This window comes from Eubalaena glacialis, chromosome 1 (genome assembly GCF_028564815.1).
Source record: "Eubalaena glacialis isolate mEubGla1 chromosome 1, mEubGla1.1.hap2.+ XY, whole genome shotgun sequence".
NCBI lineage: Eukaryota > Metazoa > Chordata > Mammalia > Artiodactyla > Balaenidae > Eubalaena > Eubalaena glacialis.
Window position 1 is genome coordinate 185,654,279 of NC_083716.1, and position 18,947 is coordinate 185,673,225.

An 18,947-nucleotide genomic window follows, 5' to 3' on the forward strand; every position below is an offset into this window, starting at 1 on the left:
AAAAAAAACAACTAGCTATTTCCACACAAGGATTTGAATCATCTTAAAATGACAGAAAATAGAAACCCTAAATCAAGGATAAATATTACTATGTTGTTACAGTTTAAGATGATGTGCACTTTAAAAAATATTATACTTCCACTAAAGCAATAGCCCTGTAAGCATGGATTCAAATTTAGTTACTTGTTTTAAAAGCCAAAAATCAGAAGCCATCTTGCTTTTGGAATGTGGTCACTATATTACTTCCTTATCTCAATACCACCCATGGGGATCTTCTAATAGTCCAATCCTCTAGTATTTGTTTGCACTGTTGCATAAATATTGGTTTATGAATATTCCCCTGCTTCCCACTAGGGTAGTTGTTATAAACTACAAGTTCCCCTTTTAAAGAAAAAAATCTTTTTACTTCCTTAGGTAGCAAGGTAAGGTAGGAAATGGAATCCTGACACTACAATTTACCAGCTGTGTGACCTTAGACATGTCCGTTAATCTCTCTGGACCAGTCTTCTCATTTGTAAAATAAGATGCATAATAATTCATGGGCTATTCACGGGCTATAAAATTGCTGTGTGAATTCAATGACATACACAGAGGAAAGGGCTTTATAAACCACAGGCACAAGTCAGTCATTAAAGCGAGAATGTCTAACATCACAAGGGATCAGCAATAACTTACCTAATAAACAGGACCATAGGATATACAAGTAATACCATCGTCACATGGGATGTAAAAGTCATCCTACAAATACTTGGTTTGTGTGTTTAATCATCAATGGAAAGGGAAGGATGGAGAGTTTGGTACTCTCTCTCCCTCACAAGGTTCCCTGCTTATTCTTCCTGACAACTTCTTCCTCTGGTGAACTGAGTGAAGCAGGAGGACAGCCATGAATTGCCAATAATAAATGAGCTAAAGGGCAAGACCTGTCTTGGTAATGGACTTGGTACTTCTGACTGGGCTGCCACTATCTGTGTCAGTCACTGGCCTCTCATGGCTTCTGTGAGGCCACCCCACTGCCCCAGCTCCTCACCCCCACCACTCCATTGTATTTGGTCCCTGAGTCTCGTTCATTCTACCTCCTGGATTCTTGCACAATCTACCCCCATCTTTCTCCTGACTCTCTCAGTTGTCAACACCTTCCAAGCCTATCATAATATGATAGCCTCTCTGCTGGTCCCTTACCTTCAGTCTCACCTCCCACATCTGTCCATATCAGAGTGTTGTTTCTATAAAGAAAACCTGATCACGTTACCCAGGGGTTTCAAAATCTCTCAGTGGCTCCTCAAAGTAAACAAGATAAAATCTAAAGTCCTAAGCACAGAATACCAACACTTTAGGATCTGGCCCTTGCCTTCTTTTCTAGCTTCTCGCCCACTCATTACATCACTTTCCAACCATACTTAAACCACTTGTTGCCAGCACACGGAGTATTCTGGCAAGCTTTTATGACTTCATAAATGTTGTTCTCTGCCTGGAGCACCACCGTGCTCATGAGCCTATTAATTCTTCAATGTGCAGTCCGTGCATCTTTCTCCAGCTCTCTCCCAGACAGAGAGCACTGAGTAGGTGGGCTGTTACAGCACTTACAACCTTGGGATCGAGCTGTGCATGCGCGTCTCCTCACCTACACGCTGAGCTCCAGGAAGGCAAGAGACAGGTCCTGGCATCCCTAGAACCTAGTGTAATGTCTCAATAGCAGGAACACAAATGTTGGTTGAATAAAACAAAAAAAAAACTTAAATGAACAGTGGGCATTCCTCATTGCTAAACTAATTATTTATCATCTCACTTAGCTAGCTGCCACTCTGTAAGCCACCAAATGATACTAACCATTATCTGTAGAATGAGCACTAGCAAAAAGCTAGCTTTACTACAAGTTTTAAAATTCTACTTTTCCAAACTTCTCTTCCACCAGTAGGTGGCACCAGAGACCTTCAATAGATAACATTTCCACTTACAAAAGCACCACCAGATTGCTCAGGACCATGCTCCATGCTTCAGCAAGTACTGAGTTCCCAAAAACATGAGACTGGGGCCTCTGCAGACTCATAGTTTTTTTCCAATTTGTAGAAAGCAGAGCTGCACTTACTTTCTTAAGGGAAGTTGTGTGAATATTTTCAGTCTGAGGGGCATGAAACGTGATATGGTGAGCTTTTATTTTTAAAAGGCATTTATTCAGTGAATTTAATTTTTGTCATATAGAAAATACATTTATGAAAGGGTTCTAAAACCTATGTATGTGTATTAATATTACCACACATAGAGAGTTAATGATCACATGAATTTATGAAGTCCATTCAAATATTTAAGGACATCAGTCACATTGAAAAGATGTTTTTCTTTTCCTACCCCAATTGGAGACTTGTAGAGAGCTTCAAATGTATTTTTCCAATGCCTTAAAGGCAAACTATAAAATGACTTATAAACTAAAGAGCACTATGCAAATATAGTTAAGACTACTACTTTAGATAATCCATATACATATATTTATTTGAAAAATTTCCTCTAAAAATTCAATGAATGGATAAATTCTTTAGTATGGCTTTAGTGAATTTGATATTAAAATGCATTTTTCTTTTTAGAAGGATATTATCGAATCAGTCCTCATTTCTTAATATTTGGCATTTTTCAAATACCATGCTCTGAAGTCACAAAGTCTATAGCATTTATCTATGTTGGTCACCCAATACCAGACTTTTACGTTTCTATAATTCCTCTCCATGGTTGTAATAAAATTAATGTCTTGAGTACCAGTCACTTGCTAGCCATGCCTGTAAGTGCTTTATATACCTCATATCCTTTAATTATGCTCATAAAATCAAACAGGTCTATTTGGTTTCTAGATCAGCATCTCCATCCCAGAGGAGGAAATCATTAGGTGATAGAAGCCCAATTGAAATACTAACTTGCTAAAGAAAACAGCTCGTGGCAAGGTAGAGACTGGGTCATAACCTAACGGGAGAAGCACAATAAGCAAAACAAACGTTTATTAGGAGTGCTGTGAGATGCCCGAGCTTGGAGAATTTCCCTTTGTGGTGGTATACAAAAGTCAAGCAAGTGAGGGAGTGATTTTCATTCGGGATGAGGTTGATTTACCCTGTCCCTATGTGAGGTAGGTCTACAATCATCATTGGCTAGAAATGACTCTAAACATTTTGTCTCATTCTACTAAGGTCAGACTCCTGGGGTGAGGGGAGGGGCTGATGGTTCTGGGAAACATGCACCAATTAAAAATCACAACAGCTAACAGATGGAGGGATTCCTGTATGAGGGGCGCTGCGATACGTGCTGATGTGGGTTATCTGACATGATCATGACAATGATCTGAAGCGATTGATATCAGCCATTTAACAATCATTCTTTTGTCCGATCAACAATTACTTACTGAGTACCTACTATGTATGGAGCTATTCTAGGACAAGGATCCACCCTTGCTTTCACAGAGCTTTCCTTCTAGTAGCTACTGCTTTTCAGGCACCATGTTCTCGGTACTAAGACAGAATCCCTGCCCTCATGAAATGTATATTCTAAGACTGAATGCAATATTATCCTCACTTTATTCATGAGGGAAAGAGAACCAGAGAAATCACGTATTTGCCGAAGGTCACAGAGTGGAGCCAAGACTCAAATCCAACCTCTCTGATCATAATGCCCCCACTTTTGTCCACTACAGGATACCACCTTCCAAAGGGATATGGCTTTTCACACAAGCACTGTCCATAGACTGGACAACATCTTACATATAAATGGACTCTTAAAACATATGTAGATGCCATTATAATTAATCTAATAATAATTGTAGGTTTTGTCGTATTTTTTCGAGATAACAAAAATGTTAACTACAATCATAAAGAAAACATGACATTTTTCAAGTTTAAAACATTGAAAAACACTGAACTAATTCTTTTTTTTTAAATTGTAGTTTAAAAAAACACATAACATAAAATTTATCACCTTAACCATTTTTAGGAGTACAGTCCAGTAGCGGAAAACACTGATCTAATTCTCAATTCAATAATCCAAGTAAGTCTTCTGCAAGATGCCCGTGAAACTTCAAATTATGCATGAGAGGTAAGAAAACCTTTTCCTCACATCATTCTTTTTAAGTATTAGCAACTCTACCTTTGCTTGTAAACCTACCTGTTCCAGAAACTCTGCATTGAAAGTGGGCTGGCCGTCCCTCAGAAGTGACAGTGTCCTGAAGTGGGGTGACGATGGCAGGAGGATAAACTGGCATTTCCTGATCAGGAGACACAACTTCTGGAACTAAAGGAAGGGACCACAAGACTTGTCAGGAGTAAGTCAGCCTACAGACCTCACAGAATGAAGCATGCCGATTTCTCTTAATTTATCTGGCAGTGGAGCCCTTTCAAAGTTTCCAAGTTAGGTAGCAATCTACTTTTAGGAGCTCCAAGTTGTATTTTTAAATGCCCTGGGAGGATGCAAAAGCGGGTTTCTTAGGTTTTACTTTAAGCTGAGAAGTAGCAAGGCATTTCTACCTTCCACAGAGAGTGATGCTGAGGTAGTGACAATTCCATAATCATTCTTGGCTTCACAGGTATAGACGGCCGCGTCCTCTGGGAAGGCTTCGATGAGCAGAAGTGTGTACTCTTGCCCATCGTGAAGGAATTTGCACTTGAAACCAGTGGAAAGCAGCTGCTCTTCCTTGTACCAGGAAATTTTGGGCTGTGGTCTGCCAGATATCACAGCACAGAAGCGGGCGGGCTTGCCAGATTGCACGGTAACAGGCTGGAGCTCCTGCAGAATTTGGGGCGGTTCTGGGGCTGGGAAGAAAAGAAAACAAATAGCCCATGAAAACACAGGAAAGCACGGGAAAATCTACGTTAATTTGTTGCCAGGTGGTTATGTACTCCGAAACAAAACTTCGGAATGGTGATATCTTTACTTGCCTCAGAATATTAGAACATTTTTTGTGCTAAGAAGGAAAAAAAATTGGAATTTTGTCCCTAAGTAGAGGGAGATACTTTTGATATTTGGTGGGGGGGGTGATGCTGGGAGTGCTGAGTTTTTCAGCATAACACGGTCACCCCTTTCCTGGCTGGGATCTGGATCGGGGTGACAATGGACAGTCCTCTAAAGAATGCTAGAACACTTCCACATGCTACCTATTTTTAACAGTCATTTGGGCAAATCATGTGGTGAGGTGGCTCATCCCATTCAGGTTTGTTTTGCAAGTATTTGTGTATATGTGATAGTCATTTTTTAATATACAGGTGCCAGTGAAGTGCAATCAGTATGTATGAATGAATGAATGTCATTTTAGATCTAAAGGCAATTAGGTAATTTTTTTTTAAATGCAGCTTTCCTGTTATGCTAATTAAAACATATTCTTGGTGTTGTGATGACTGAGGGAAACTGGGTCGTTCATGGAACCAAGAAATGGGGAGAAATGACTTCTGTGAGGCTGATTTCTGACACAGCCATATGGCTAGACCTTTACTTCTCTGTGCCTCAGTTTCTCTACCACTAATATAGAAATAATAATAACTGGATACCATGACCATTTGGTCTTCTAGGGACCAAGGGAATGTTGGCAATATGGTTCATTTTTATGAAACTTGAGATTACTCTTAGTGTTCCTTCATCTGTCTCAGGGGTATTTGTTCAGACAGGTAGGACCCAAGGTCAGGACAGGGATGGATCTAGACCAGCCTCAGATACAGCTCTAAGGTTTCTAATGAGGAAAGTGGATGGTTTAATGGTGCTCCTCTGAGGACTTGGTAGCATATGGAATCCCCCACTAAAGTCAGAGCCTGGTCCTAGGGCATGGAGCTCGCCTGTGGCTTTCTAGGTTCTCCCAGGCATGCCCTAACAGAGGCTGGAAATGCCCCACCAGAGGCTGGAAATGCCCCATCACTTGGTAGTGCTACTAGTATTCAAGCAGTTAGGGCCAAGGGCAGAGAACTAGAACAGCTGAAAACTGTACCTAGAAACCCATTTGGGGTCTATTATAATTGACATACAGTGGATGTTCAATAATGTTGACCAAACTAAATAAGGATCTAGCCATTAGGTGCCTTCTGGAAATGACATCTTGGTCCTTTTAACAGCTACCATCCCATTTCCACAGGTATAATATGAAAATAAATGTAATAACTTCAAACATATGAGTACCATGGGTTCTTGAGAAATTGCCTGGGAACTACCAGAACTTCAGTAAGTTGAAAGGGAGGATATTACAGATGGATGCACAAAATATGTTAATACCTCTACCTACCATTGATGTAGAGGGTAACAGAACTCCTGTTCCTTCCTGCCACAAAGGTGTATTCACCAGCATCGCTATGCCTGGTCTCAGAGATAAACATCCGGTGGATTCTTCTCTCCACCACATACTGGTGTCGTTCTTGAACTTGGAAATTGATTTCAATGCCGTCTTTATACCAGTGGGCATCTACATCATCTTCATTGACCTCAAACTCAACGACAGCACGTTGTTTCTCAATAACCTTTTAATGGAGCAACAGGAAAAGAAAATTGAAGCCCTGATTTCCTTTCGGTTTTAATCTGTTTCCAAAACAGCTCATTTGAAGAGCATGTCAAACCTATATATTATGGTATAGAAAGTTGACTGGTTATAGCACGTTCTAAGTTTTCCTGCATATCCTTGGACAAAAGGTGCCCATACTTCTTTTGCTTACATCTGCACGGAGGCAATGATTTCATCCTTAAATGTTTGCTTCTTAGTTAATCATAACAAAAATAATGACACTTTGCAGGACTTCCTGGTAGCGCAGTGGTTAAGAATCCGCCTGCCAATGCAGGGGACACAGGTTCAATCCTTCAATCTCTGGTCCGGGAAGATCCCACATGGCGTGGAGCAACTAAGCCCATGCGCCACAACTACAGCCTGCACACCACAGCAACTGAAGCTCGAGTGCCTAGAGCCTGTGCTCCACAACTAGAGAAGCCACTGCAATGAGAAGCCTGTGCACTGCAAGAAAGAGTAGCCCCCGCTCCCTGCAACTAGAGAAAGCCTGCGCGCAGCAACAAAGACCTGACACAGCCAAAAGTAAATAATAAAATAAAATAAAAATTAAAAAAGAAAAGAAATAATGACACTTTACATCTGAGGGCTGTTTATCATTGACAAAGTTCTTTTAAGTTACTGCCCAATTTGATTTCATATGATGTGAACCTTGTAGGCTAGGTAGGAACTATTATCCTCATTTTTAAAAGTGAGAAAATCAAGGTTCAGAATTGGTCAATAAAGGATGAAGGACATATTTGGGTTATCTGAGTATGCATTGAGGCTTTTTTTTCACTCTGGCCTAATGTAATGCCTGGCTCTCCTTGGATGAGCAATATGATAAACACGAGCTCAAGTGATACTTCTCTTCACATGTTATCTCCCCGTTATATCACGTGGGAAGACTGGCACCCATGAGGACAAGCCGTACATGTGCAGTCGAGAGCAAAGGTGTTTGCTCAGCATCACTGCTAGGAATCCAGCTTTGCTCAAACTGGTCTTCCTCTTGGACCTCGGAGGGAGTTTTCCCAGTCAAGTCCCCACACAGCTGCCTCTCCAAGGTAGAAGGCTTCTGAGAAAATGCCACCTTGTTCTGAATTCCCTTAATTCCAGTTGCTGTGTGAACATCACAATTTAAATTTTAGTTCCTTCAGGGTTGATGCTGCTTGGTAAGTGGCCATTTGACAGTGAAGTGTCTACAGCTGCTTTCATTAAAGTATTTAAACAGCTGCGAAGGATACACTTATTCCCTAAGCGAGAGGAAACTGTGACTAAGTTGATGTCAGCACAAGAGTGTAAGCTGGTAGGGATAAGCTGATTTCATTTTTTCAGAAGACTGTGGTTAGAAAATTTAAAAGTCAAAAAATTAAGTGACATTCTCTATGAGGACACGGGGATGGGGAAGGGTAAGCTGGGACAAAGTGAGAGAGTGGCATGGACATATCTACACTACCAAATGTGAAACAGATAGCTAGTGGGAAGCAGCCGCATAGCACAGGGAGATCATCTCGGTGCTTTGTGACCACCTAGAGGGGTGGGATAGGGAGGGTGGGAGGGAGACGCAAAAGGGAGGGGATATGGGGATATATGTATACGTATAGCCGATTCACTTTGTTATACAGCAGAAACTAACTTCACCATTGTGAAGCAATTATACTCCAATAAAGATGTTAAAAAAAAATTAAGTGACAAAATGATAGATTAGGAGCTACTGATGACTTCTCCAAATATTCAGCATGTGGACAATTACCTGAACCTCCCTTTTAATGCTTCGGATGCGAACGTCTCTGCCCTCTACAAAGAGGCTGGCAGTGGACATGTTGCCTCCAGCCACCACTGTGTACTTCCCAGCATCAGATAACCGGGTGGATGGGATCAGAAGGCGGTGGACGTATTTCTCCTTCTGTATCTTTATTCTATGGAAGAAAGAGAAATTGAGGTTTAACGTATGATGACTCAAAGGAAACTGGGAATCACTGGGATGTGGCAAACAAACCAACGGACCTGTCCACAAGCTGTAGCTCTTGGCCATCTTTCATCCACTGCACAGTGATATCAGGTTCAGAAACTTCACATTCAAACATGGCTCGCTTCTTCTCGAGAACCTTAATGTCTTTAATGTGTTTCCTAAATTCTATATGACGAGCTGGAGAACAGCGTGTAAAAAAATTAATCTTTCTAACAGCTTTGCTAAGATATAATTCACATACTATACAATTCACCCAGTGAAAGTATACAATTCAGTGGCTTTCAGTATATTCAGAGTTGTGTAACCATCACCATAATTAATTTCAAAGCATTCTCATTACCCCCAAAAGAAACCATGTACCCCTTAGCCATCACCCTCCAGACACCTCCCTTTGTCCTCCCCTCAGACTTAGGCATCAATCTATGTCTCTACAGATTTGTGCACTCTGAACTTTTCCTATAACTGGAATCATGCAGTATGTGGTTCTTTGTGACCGGCTTCTTTCACTTGGTATAAAGTTTTTTAAGGTTCATCCATGTTGTAGCATGTATCAGTACCTCCTTTTTATTGCTGAATAATATTTCATTGTGTGGATATACCTCATTTTATTTATCCATTCATTAGCTGATGCTCTAACATTTTATATAGTGTGTTTGCCATTTATTTTTATGGATGTGACATTTATGAAACCATACCTTCCACATAAAGAGTGGCTGTCGAGGCAGCTTTTCCAGCCACAAAGGTGTATTCAGCAGCATCCCCAAAGTGAACATTCCTGATGTTCAGTGAGTGGGTGAGCTTTTTGGTTCTCATCTGGCACCTGTCAGTTGATTTGATTTCCACACCATTCTTTAACCATTTGTAAGAGATGCCTTCATAGTTCACTGTTACCTCAAAGGTAATGGTGTCTTTTTCTTCAGCATTGATGTCCTTCAGCATGGATGTAATCATGATTGCTGCAAAGGGGGAAGGAAATACACCCAAGGAGATTTTGTGTCAATACAACGTGGGTTATAACAGGCACAGAATGAAAACTTGGAATGTTCTTAGTACGTCTGTTTAGGCGATCACAGTTCAGAGAGATGAGCCATGATACCTTTCAGGTACCCCTCTACAGGACAATGTCAAGTGACAGGGGAACAGAAAAAGCAAGAGATAGACACTGGAGCATCTTTATAGGTAGCCTTTCAATGCTACCCTAATCAAAAATTTTATCCAGATGCCTGACTCAGTGTGGACACAGTAGATGTTTCAATCAAGGTAACTGGTCAGGAAGAAAAAGTGTAGGCTATGGAATAACAATGAGTCTACTGGATATTCTGTGTGTGTGTGTGTATATATATATATATGTATATATATTTTACTTACGGGTCACTTTCAGAGTGGCACTGACTTGGTCATTGCCACAGACAAACGTGTATTCCGCTGAGTCCTCTGTGCTGGTGTTCATGATGATCAGCTGGTGGAGTTTTCCCTGCACCACGATCTTGAACTTTTCACTCATTTCAATCTCCACCCCATTCTTTAGCCACATGGAAGGCACATTGAAGTGGGAGACCTCACACTCAAAGGAGGCAGTTTTGGTCTCAGGTACCTCAATGTTCTTCATGGTTTTTGTAATATGTAATGCTTGGGAAAATCAGAGAGCACTTCGGTTAATATATTTTATTTTAAAAAAAAGATGGAGCAAACAAACGAATGAATACATGGAGATCACCTAGAAATGCCACAGGGGCCGCCTCATACTTACTCTCCACGAATAGTTTCGCTTTGCATTCCAATTGCCCCACCACAGCTGTATATTCCCCAGCGTCCAAGGGGGAAATATGCTGCAGCATCAGTTTGTGGACCTTCCTTTCTGAGACCAGCCTGTGTTTGTCACTCGGCTTAATCTCCACATTCTTGTGGAACCATTTCACTGGCACTGTGTCGTGGGAAACGCTAACTTCAAAGGCAACGGTGGCATTTTCCAAGGCAGTCACATCCTTTGGCTTCTTAATGATTTTGACGGCTAATGAGGAAAGTTGAAGCCATTTAGTGATATGGTTAACTTCATGGTAACCACAAGTTGGCTACTTGTAAAGTGTTTCTAAGTCAACTTACTCTCAACGTGCAGTCTGGCACTGGCTCCCAGCCTTCCAAGCTTGAAGCCATAAACAGATTCATCCACAACGGCACAGTTTTTAATTCTCAGAGAGTAAACTGTTCCTTTGACTGAGACAGTGTACTTGTCATTGGATTCCAGCACAACCCCGTTTCTGATCCACTGGACACCTTTTACATTAGGGTGTGTGAGCTCCACAGTGAAAACAGCATCTTGCGTCTCTGTCACCGTGAGGTTCTTCAGAGTCTTCTTAATTTTGACAGCTGAAGACAAATTTATGATTTGTTTAGAAAATAAAGATGATACCATTCAGGGAAGAGAAGTCCCAAATAAGATTGCTACCGGGTCATCTTGCAAAAGAATGATTATCAAAGAATTTGCAGTTATGCAGCATCTCTAGAGTTTTTAAAAGACACTGAGATTATTCAGGAAAACCTGGGGTCCAGTTTGAAATGTACCTTGTATAATGTCTTTTCTATACTTGAATGAGATGTAGTTTGCATAGCTGTATATTAATAACTTAATCAATGGATTGGAGAAGAGTGAAAGAAGAATACAGACTGAAGCATCTAATTTGCTGCTCCACAGAGCTGGAACCTAAGACATGGCTTCTTCACATAAACTCATAAGCAATTTTGCACCTTGTGGTACATGGCTCAGAAAGTTCGAGAGTTTATAATGATTTTATGAAATGAGGATTTATGGCATCCAAAATGATCATACCATTTGACTTTTAGAATAACTGCCAAAAATATAATACGATTTTTTAGTGGATAAATCTGTTATTATATCACTGACCTTCAACTTTAAGTTTGGCAGATGTTTTGGAAGTGGCCACCTTGTAGGTGTATTCTCCAATGTCATCTAGTCTGGTGGCGGCAATGATAAGCCTCCTTTTGTGGCCATCAGATTTACTTCTGATGTTTTTACTCAGTGGTAGGTGTTTGCCATCCTTCAACCATTCTCCTTCGGAATCTGGGTTGGCAACTTCACATTCAAACACAGCTTCCTGGGATTCAGCTACAGTCTGATCTGTGAGTGGCTTAGAGATGGCACCCCCTTTGGAACAAGAGAAGTACAAGTGTGAGTCTTTTAAGAATATTTATACAATAGAAAAATCTTTGCACAATTAAATATAAAACATCAAATTTTAAAACATGATTCTGAACATCATGAAATGTCTAATAAAATTATTTTTACGCACTTTAAGAAGGTATCACAGAAACCCCTCATTCTAAGTATGTATCACTGATAACCAGGGAAACTACTGGAATCAGAAAGGTTTTGCAAAGGAAAAGCAACTGTTAAGTTATACAGAACTCTGAGAACCTTAATGTGAAGCACACCTCATGGACGGCCCGTAACTCAGTTCCTTCCTCAAAAGCATTCTGCTTAGTCTTCTAAGGATGATTTCCTGAAAATACACCTAATATCTGACTGGAAAAAATTTTGCTGAACAAAATGTATAGCCATCAATGTTTCTAGAAGATTAGGGATTCCTATATACTAAAAATCACTGTTTTGACAAATGTCATCTCTTCTACAAAGTTTTCCCCCATTGCCTCCAGTGCCATCATCCGCTGGCAGAAATAATGACTCCTTCATCAAGTTAGTTGCTAATGTATCTGTCCCTCTCTATATTGTAAATTCCTCAAAAAAAATATCATGCCATATTCATTTTTGTATCCTGAGTTCCTAGCAGCCTCTGGTCAATGGCAGGTACTTTAAAAATGTTGGGTGAGATCACATAGAGGCTCATAGTTTTTTCTTGTTTCCACACATTTAAAAACATGTCATTTATATTAAACATATCAAAGTGCAGAATCTAAAATTCTGTTTCAGAAGTTTTTTTCATGGTCAAATCTTTGAGGAAATCTTATAATGTAATAAAGTATAAACCATGAAATTTTCATACCAAAGAAGACACTATTCCCATTTGACTTGCTTATATACCATGGATTGCACAATTTAATCTCCTCAAAACCTAAATTGTTATGTACCAAACAAATTAATGATGATGCCTAGTTTTTTCTTGACAGTTGGTTTAGACTTTTGATTCTTCATTTTTAAGCTGGTAGCTTCTGCTGAGAATGGTCTACTTCATTTCACAAGAGACACACAGACACATACATTGAGGTATATTTTTAAAATATTCATTGGGTTCATTATAAAGTATGAAGGGAACAAAGAAAACAAAAGTGAATGAAACAAGAGCAATAAAAAAAAGAAATACATCTTTACAGTAGGAGAGTTTAAATAAAACTCAGTCCAAACGTTAACTCATCAATCTATCATGTGCAACGTATTGGACTATACAAAGATGAGAAAGAAGCAATTCCACATTTGGGGAGCATCTACTCAGGTGTGGGAAGATGAAACAGGGAATAAAACAAGTATATGAGTCAGGGTCATGAAAGAAACACACATAAAGTGATCCTGAGGTTGGAGGGTTAAGATCTTCCACAAATGGGAAGATCAAGGAAGGCTTCACAGAGGAGATGGCATTTGAGCTACGACTTTCTGGAAGAACATTTGGAATTTAGGCTGATGGGAATAGTGTCAAGGGTATTATTGGTTTTGAGAACAGCATAAGCAGAGGCAAGGAAGTGGGAAACTGGTGGGAATTTGGGAGGAAATGGGCAATGATTTCTTAAGTTAAAACAACTGCCCTACATAAGAACTTAGGTTAGATGATAAATGTACTAACCTGCCACGGTAAGTTTTCCAGATGTCATATTTTCTCCAGCATAAAATGTATATTCCCCTTCATCGTCTTTCATCATATTTAGAACCGTCAACTTATATATTTTTCCATGAGCTTCAATTTTATATTTAGAACTGGGTTTGATTTCCTTGTCCTTAAAATTCCACAAGACATCAATTCCTGAGTGGGACAGTTCAACTTCCAAGACCACATTTTGGGTCTCTGTACAGGTAAGGTCATGAAGACCTCTGATAATTTTAATTTCTGGGGGGAAAAATAAAATAATCACTTGGTTACTATTATACTGGGAAAATAGAATGCTTAAAATAATACTAAGTGACATGGAACAATTCTTACTTTCTACAGAAAGATCACAGCTGGTTTCAACTCTGCCAACCATCAGCTTGTAAGGACCTTCATCTGAAGCATAGGTCCGGTTAATCACAAGTCGCTGCTTAGTGCCTTTGACAATGGCATGCACGCGATCATCAGGCTTGATTTGTTCATCATTTAAGTACCACTTAACAGAAGTCACATCAGGGACTGAGACCTTACATTCGAGCACAGCCTTGGTGCCCTCAAGCACGTTAATGTCTTTTAGAGGTGTTATCACATCAACACCTGCAAAACCACACACACACAAAAGAATTGTGAATACAAATTTTGTTGGAAACATGTGCTCACTTGACAGCATAAAACAAGACTATGTAAGTTGCACTCACTGTAGACAGAGACGCGCCCACTGGTTGACAGTCCAAGGGCAGGAATGGTGAAGGAGTAATGTCCAGCATCCTCCTTAGTCATGTCTTCAATAAGCAGCATATGTGACTGCTTGTCTATCACAATGTGAACCCTGTCGCCCGGCTGCACTTCTTCGCCATCCTTCATCCAGACACCGTCCACATTCTCTAAGGAGACTTTAACTTCAAGCTGAACAATGTCACCCTCGCATACTTTTTGATCACTGAGTCCTTGTAGGATAGCAACGGGGCGGGCTGTGAAATATGGGGAGAAAAAAGAATGTTATGATTATTTATTATCAATAAGCCATAGCGATGCTCACTGCAGGCTGACAGGAAGGGGAAGGCTTACGTTTCATCTTTAGTTTACAGGTTGTCCTTTTCCCGTCGACAACAAAGCTATATTCTCCCTGGTCCTCTTTGGTCACATCCTTGACTGTGAGGTTCTGACGTCCACGGCGAGACGTAATTGTGTACTTGCCATTGGATTTAAGCTCCACATCATTATGATACCATTTGCCTTCTATATTTTCCGGGGTTATAATGCACTCTAACTCTCCTGAAAATGATTCTGGAACTTCTATGTCCTGAAGTTCTTTCACAAACTCAATGACTGCACCTGAGGCATAAGAGAAGGAGAAGTTAATTTCCCTGGAGAGTTATGCATCTAGACTTAGGATAGAGAAAATTCCTTGTAAATCTCTTATCCCGCCCCCCCCATCCTATCAGGAATATTCTTAATATCTAACTGCTGGACTGAGAAATAAATTGTCAATTAAAAGGAGTTACTTTAATTTAAAAATTATTTTTAAAGCACAGAATTATATTTCAATAAAAAATTTAAAAGCAAGATATCAGAATGACCTTGCTTTTCAAAATCCAAATTGTCAGGAATTCCCTGGTGGTCCAGTGGTTAGGACTCAGCGCTTTCACTGCCAAGGGTGCGGGTTCAATCCCTGGTCGGGGAACTAAGATCCCACATGCCGCACGGTGCAGCCAAAAAAATAAAAAATCCAAATTGTCAATATTCTTAATTACCAGTATAAATTCATGAGTCTTGCTATGGAGCTTATATTGAATTCCCAAGTAATTCGTTTTATGAAGTGAAAATTGCATAGCTAATTTTATCACATACTAAGGGTGACTTTAAAACTTAGGAATGAAATCATTATTTACTACCTTCGACAATAAGTTTAGCCGTTGTTTTTACGTTTTCATCTTCCGCAAGTACACAGCTATAGTCTTCAGCATCAGATGTGTCGACTGTCAGGACGGAGAGGAAGTGAACTTTCCTGTCAGAGAGCATCCTATATTTATCTCCCGTGTGAACCTCCACGCCATCCTTATACCATTTCACTTTGACAAATGGCTCTGAGGTTTCACATTCAAATGTTGCCATGGTGTCTTTTTCCTTAGCAACAACATCTTGTAATTCCTGTGTGAAAGTGACCAATTGCTTGGCTATAAGAAAAAGGAAAAAAAAAAAGCACATTAAATTAAATTCACAATTTGGATAATGGGTAAAGAAAATAAAAAGAAATACACTACTGGATATTCATGGATAAATAGAAACAGATCCATCAAATGAAAGAAATTCAAATTACCCTGGACGAGTAAGAATGCGTGACTTGAGGTTTCCCCAGCTATATTGATGGCTTTTACCATGATGCTGGCAGAGTCCTCAGCCGTCACATCTCTTATGACCAGCTCACAAACATTGTCTTCAGGCCAGTACCAGTAGATTCGGTCAGAGCGCTCAATCTTTACGCCGTTTTTGTACCACTCACATTCAGGATCTGGTTTCCCCACCACTCTGACCCGGAAGTGTACATCAGATCCGTGGCCCACTGTTTGGCTTTGGATTCTTTCAAAGATTTTAGGAGCCTCCATACTAGGACTTAGTTCAATTTTATCAGGTTTAAAAGTTGGAATAGTGATTTTGCCTTCTTCAGCAAGGGCTTTCTTCTCCTCTTCAGTTAACTCTTTGGTCCAGTGGAGAAGTTCATCTTTTGTCTTCCTTAGAAGTTCTTCATAGGATTCATCCTTTTTACGAGACTTGAGCTCCACAGCAGTAATGGCTTCATAATAGCCTTCCTCAGTCCTGCGCTTGAACTTACTACGCAGCTCTTCTGACTCTTCAGACACTTTTTCATGCGAAATTTTTTCAGCCCTTTTCAACCTCACAATTTCCTTAGTTTCAGTGGTGTCAGCAGGTCTGTCTACCTTTTGTACTTCGAACTGAAGTTTTCCAGGTTCATGTACGTGAAACTCAGGCTTTGGCTCAGGGGCTCGCCTAAGGACAGACCTAAAATCTTCCCTCTGTTGGATCTCAAGCTTCACTTTATGCTCTATCACACCTTCAGGGTTTTCTGCAGTGACCTTGACTTCACCTGTATCATATGATTTGCAGTCCACGATGTCCAGATAATGAATGCCATCATAGCGAACTCTGAATCTTTTGCTTTTGCGGATGAGCTGCCCATTGAGGTACCAGTTGACTTTGGGCTGAGGGTAGCCTGTCACTCGGCAACGGAATCTGGCGGTCTCCCCTTCAAGTACTCTTGCTGGCTCTGGGAACAAGACGATGTCTGGCTTTTGCTTCTCTTTTTGATCGGTTGTCACACTTGTAAGGGCACCTTCATGAGCCATCCGCTCTAATTCTTCAATTCTCTGTAAGCCTTTCCTCCCCTCAGGCAATTGAGATTCTTCCACGAGACTCTTCTCATCTTTGACAATAAGGGTAGCAGATGTGTGATCTGTTCCATATTTGTTAGTAGCTCTGCAAGTAATGATACCACTGTCTCTGGAATATGCAACTCCATAATCAAGGCTGCAATACCCAAATTCATTGATCATACGGAGCCTGTTGGCAGCTTCCAGTGGCTTTCCATCATGGAGCCATTCCACCACCATCGTTGGGTCACCAATTGGTGTTAGCCTGCATTCAAAGTGGGCAGGCCCAAAGCGCTTGAGTCTTAAGGAAGTGAGTTTTTTCTTGAAAAATGGTTTCTGTTGTTTCTCTTTGTCATAGAGGTCACCCTCTTCCCATTGCTCTTGACCATATCGCAAATGGAGAGGCTCTAGTTCTGGGGCTGCAATCTCCTTTGCTCTATATGTCCCTCGTGGGATGACTAATTTTCTCTCTGGCTCAGGCTCTGCAAACTCAACTTCAACATTTACTTTGCATCTTGTAGTGTCTCGGCCAGCCTTATTAATGGCAGTTGCAGTGTACCAGGCAGAGTCTTGGCTGACAGTGGAGTCAATTTTAAGGGCAGCTTCTCCCTTGGTTCCTTCAATTCTATTAAAAGGGGGAAAATTAATCATCAGTACAGAAGTAGTTGTGGCTTCCTTGGTTATTGGATTTGTGTCATGAGCTTAGTTTTATTATTTTTCAAGCAAACTTACCTGATTTTTGGATATTTATGAGGTACAATGATCTCACTGTTTTTCAACCATACGATGTCAGGGTTGGGGTTACCCATAGCCCTGACTTTCATTTCAAGTCGGGAACCTTCCTTTATGTTGAGGTTTTTCAGTTTTTCCACAAACACTGGTTTTACCTGATGTTCCACAGCTGAAAGAGAAAGGTCATGACTCTGAGTGAGTAGGGCTGAACTACCTATTTATAACCTAAGTGATAAGGTAATTTCTTTTTTAATCTTCAGAGCAAATACCTTCCACGGTTAAAATCACTGAAATTGATGATTTTCCTGCCCTGTTTTGGGCAACCACAGTCCATTCTCCAGAATCACTGGGTGTTGCAGGAACAATAATTAGTGATTGGGTACCATCTTCTTTAATGACTATTTTATGGGTATAGTCATTGACAATTTGCTGACCTGTAAAAAAAATTGAGTAAAAAAGAAAACATGTTAAAATAGTTATTGTTAAATTGTTAGACATACACATAAGCTTATTTTTGTGTTTAATGATTTATGAGCAAAAACTTATACTTACCGTCATGAAACCAGAAGGTCTCTGGCATAGGTCGACCCACGACCTTTAAGTCAAATCTGGCAGTCTGTCCTTCTAAACAATTGAAAGAAGTAGGTTTCAACACAAAGACTGGCTTATACAGTCTCTCAAGCTGTGACTCATCTGTTTCCTCCAGCCTACGTCCAGGGGACATCCGTGCAGGGGACATCCTTGCAGGGGACATCCGTAGAGGGGACATCCGTGCAGGCGACATCCGTGCAGGGGACACGCGTATCGGAGATCTGCTCACTGAACGTGGAGAGATGGATCTGAAAAAAAAAGGCAAAGCAGAATATTTTCGTGAGGCATAGAGAAAACTCAGCAAGACAAAGCTCTTTCTTAATGTTATTTTAGAATTACTTTGTGTACGTATTAAAAGGTATCTCAAACTTGCTGGGATCCAAAACGGAATACATTATTATTGCCCCCAAAGCTATGCTGTTCATTTAGAATGGTCCTTAATGCTGTCTCTCCCTCACCACTGGGTTTAATTAGTTACCGAACCTTTTTGGTTCAACTACCAAAATATTTCAATAAATGCTAGTTGCTTAAACAACCACATGAATACATTTATGGAAAAAGAAAAATATACTTTATCCCAGAAGAGGAAAAACATAGAAATTATATTTGAAAAAATCCCAAACTCCATCTATACACTGCAGCCTGATTGGCTTGGATTGGATTTCAAGTGCTGACACCACCACACAGGCAGGGTGAACTAAAGCAATTTTCACAGGGTCATGGAAGCTCAGTGTTCCCACTTCCAAAATAGCAATGATAATCCTTCCATGGCAAGGTTGTTGTATAAATTAGGGTAACATATGTAAAATCTGATGTCAAATAAACCTTTATAGCTTTCACTACGTTAGCTACAGCACTGGCAAAATAAATAATATGCTCCACAATGAAAATGCTTCTCTCAGCTTACCTAGGGACAAGAAATAAAGACTGGGCAACTGCCGGCATTG

At 40.3% G+C, this 18,947-nt stretch overlaps 1 protein-coding gene across 1 annotated transcript in view; it reads right to left on the reverse strand.

The window, feature by feature from the left end:
- Positions 1 to 18,947, reverse strand: part of TTN (titin) — a 280,899-nt gene that overhangs the window by 233,471 nt on the left and 28,481 nt on the right. Inside the window, exons 25-43 of the mRNA XM_061185429.1 lie at positions 17,962 to 18,248; positions 17,679 to 17,843; positions 17,410 to 17,578; positions 15,609 to 17,302; positions 15,184 to 15,465; positions 14,357 to 14,623; positions 13,987 to 14,259; positions 13,622 to 13,885; positions 13,268 to 13,528; positions 11,359 to 11,619; positions 10,560 to 10,823; positions 10,207 to 10,467; positions 9,825 to 10,085; positions 9,152 to 9,412; positions 8,492 to 8,633; positions 8,238 to 8,403; positions 6,236 to 6,467; positions 4,497 to 4,781; positions 4,138 to 4,263 (exon numbers count right to left, since the gene is read on the reverse strand). Coding sequence (XP_061041412.1) covers positions 4,138 to 4,263; positions 4,497 to 4,781; positions 6,236 to 6,467; positions 8,238 to 8,403; positions 8,492 to 8,633; positions 9,152 to 9,412; positions 9,825 to 10,085; positions 10,207 to 10,467; positions 10,560 to 10,823; positions 11,359 to 11,619; positions 13,268 to 13,528; positions 13,622 to 13,885; positions 13,987 to 14,259; positions 14,357 to 14,623; positions 15,184 to 15,465; positions 15,609 to 17,302; positions 17,410 to 17,578; positions 17,679 to 17,843; positions 17,962 to 18,248 — 5,921 coding nt within the window. The remainder of the gene's footprint in view (positions 1 to 4,137; positions 4,264 to 4,496; positions 4,782 to 6,235; positions 6,468 to 8,237; positions 8,404 to 8,491; positions 8,634 to 9,151; positions 9,413 to 9,824; positions 10,086 to 10,206; positions 10,468 to 10,559; positions 10,824 to 11,358; positions 11,620 to 13,267; positions 13,529 to 13,621; positions 13,886 to 13,986; positions 14,260 to 14,356; positions 14,624 to 15,183; positions 15,466 to 15,608; positions 17,303 to 17,409; positions 17,579 to 17,678; positions 17,844 to 17,961; positions 18,249 to 18,947) is intronic.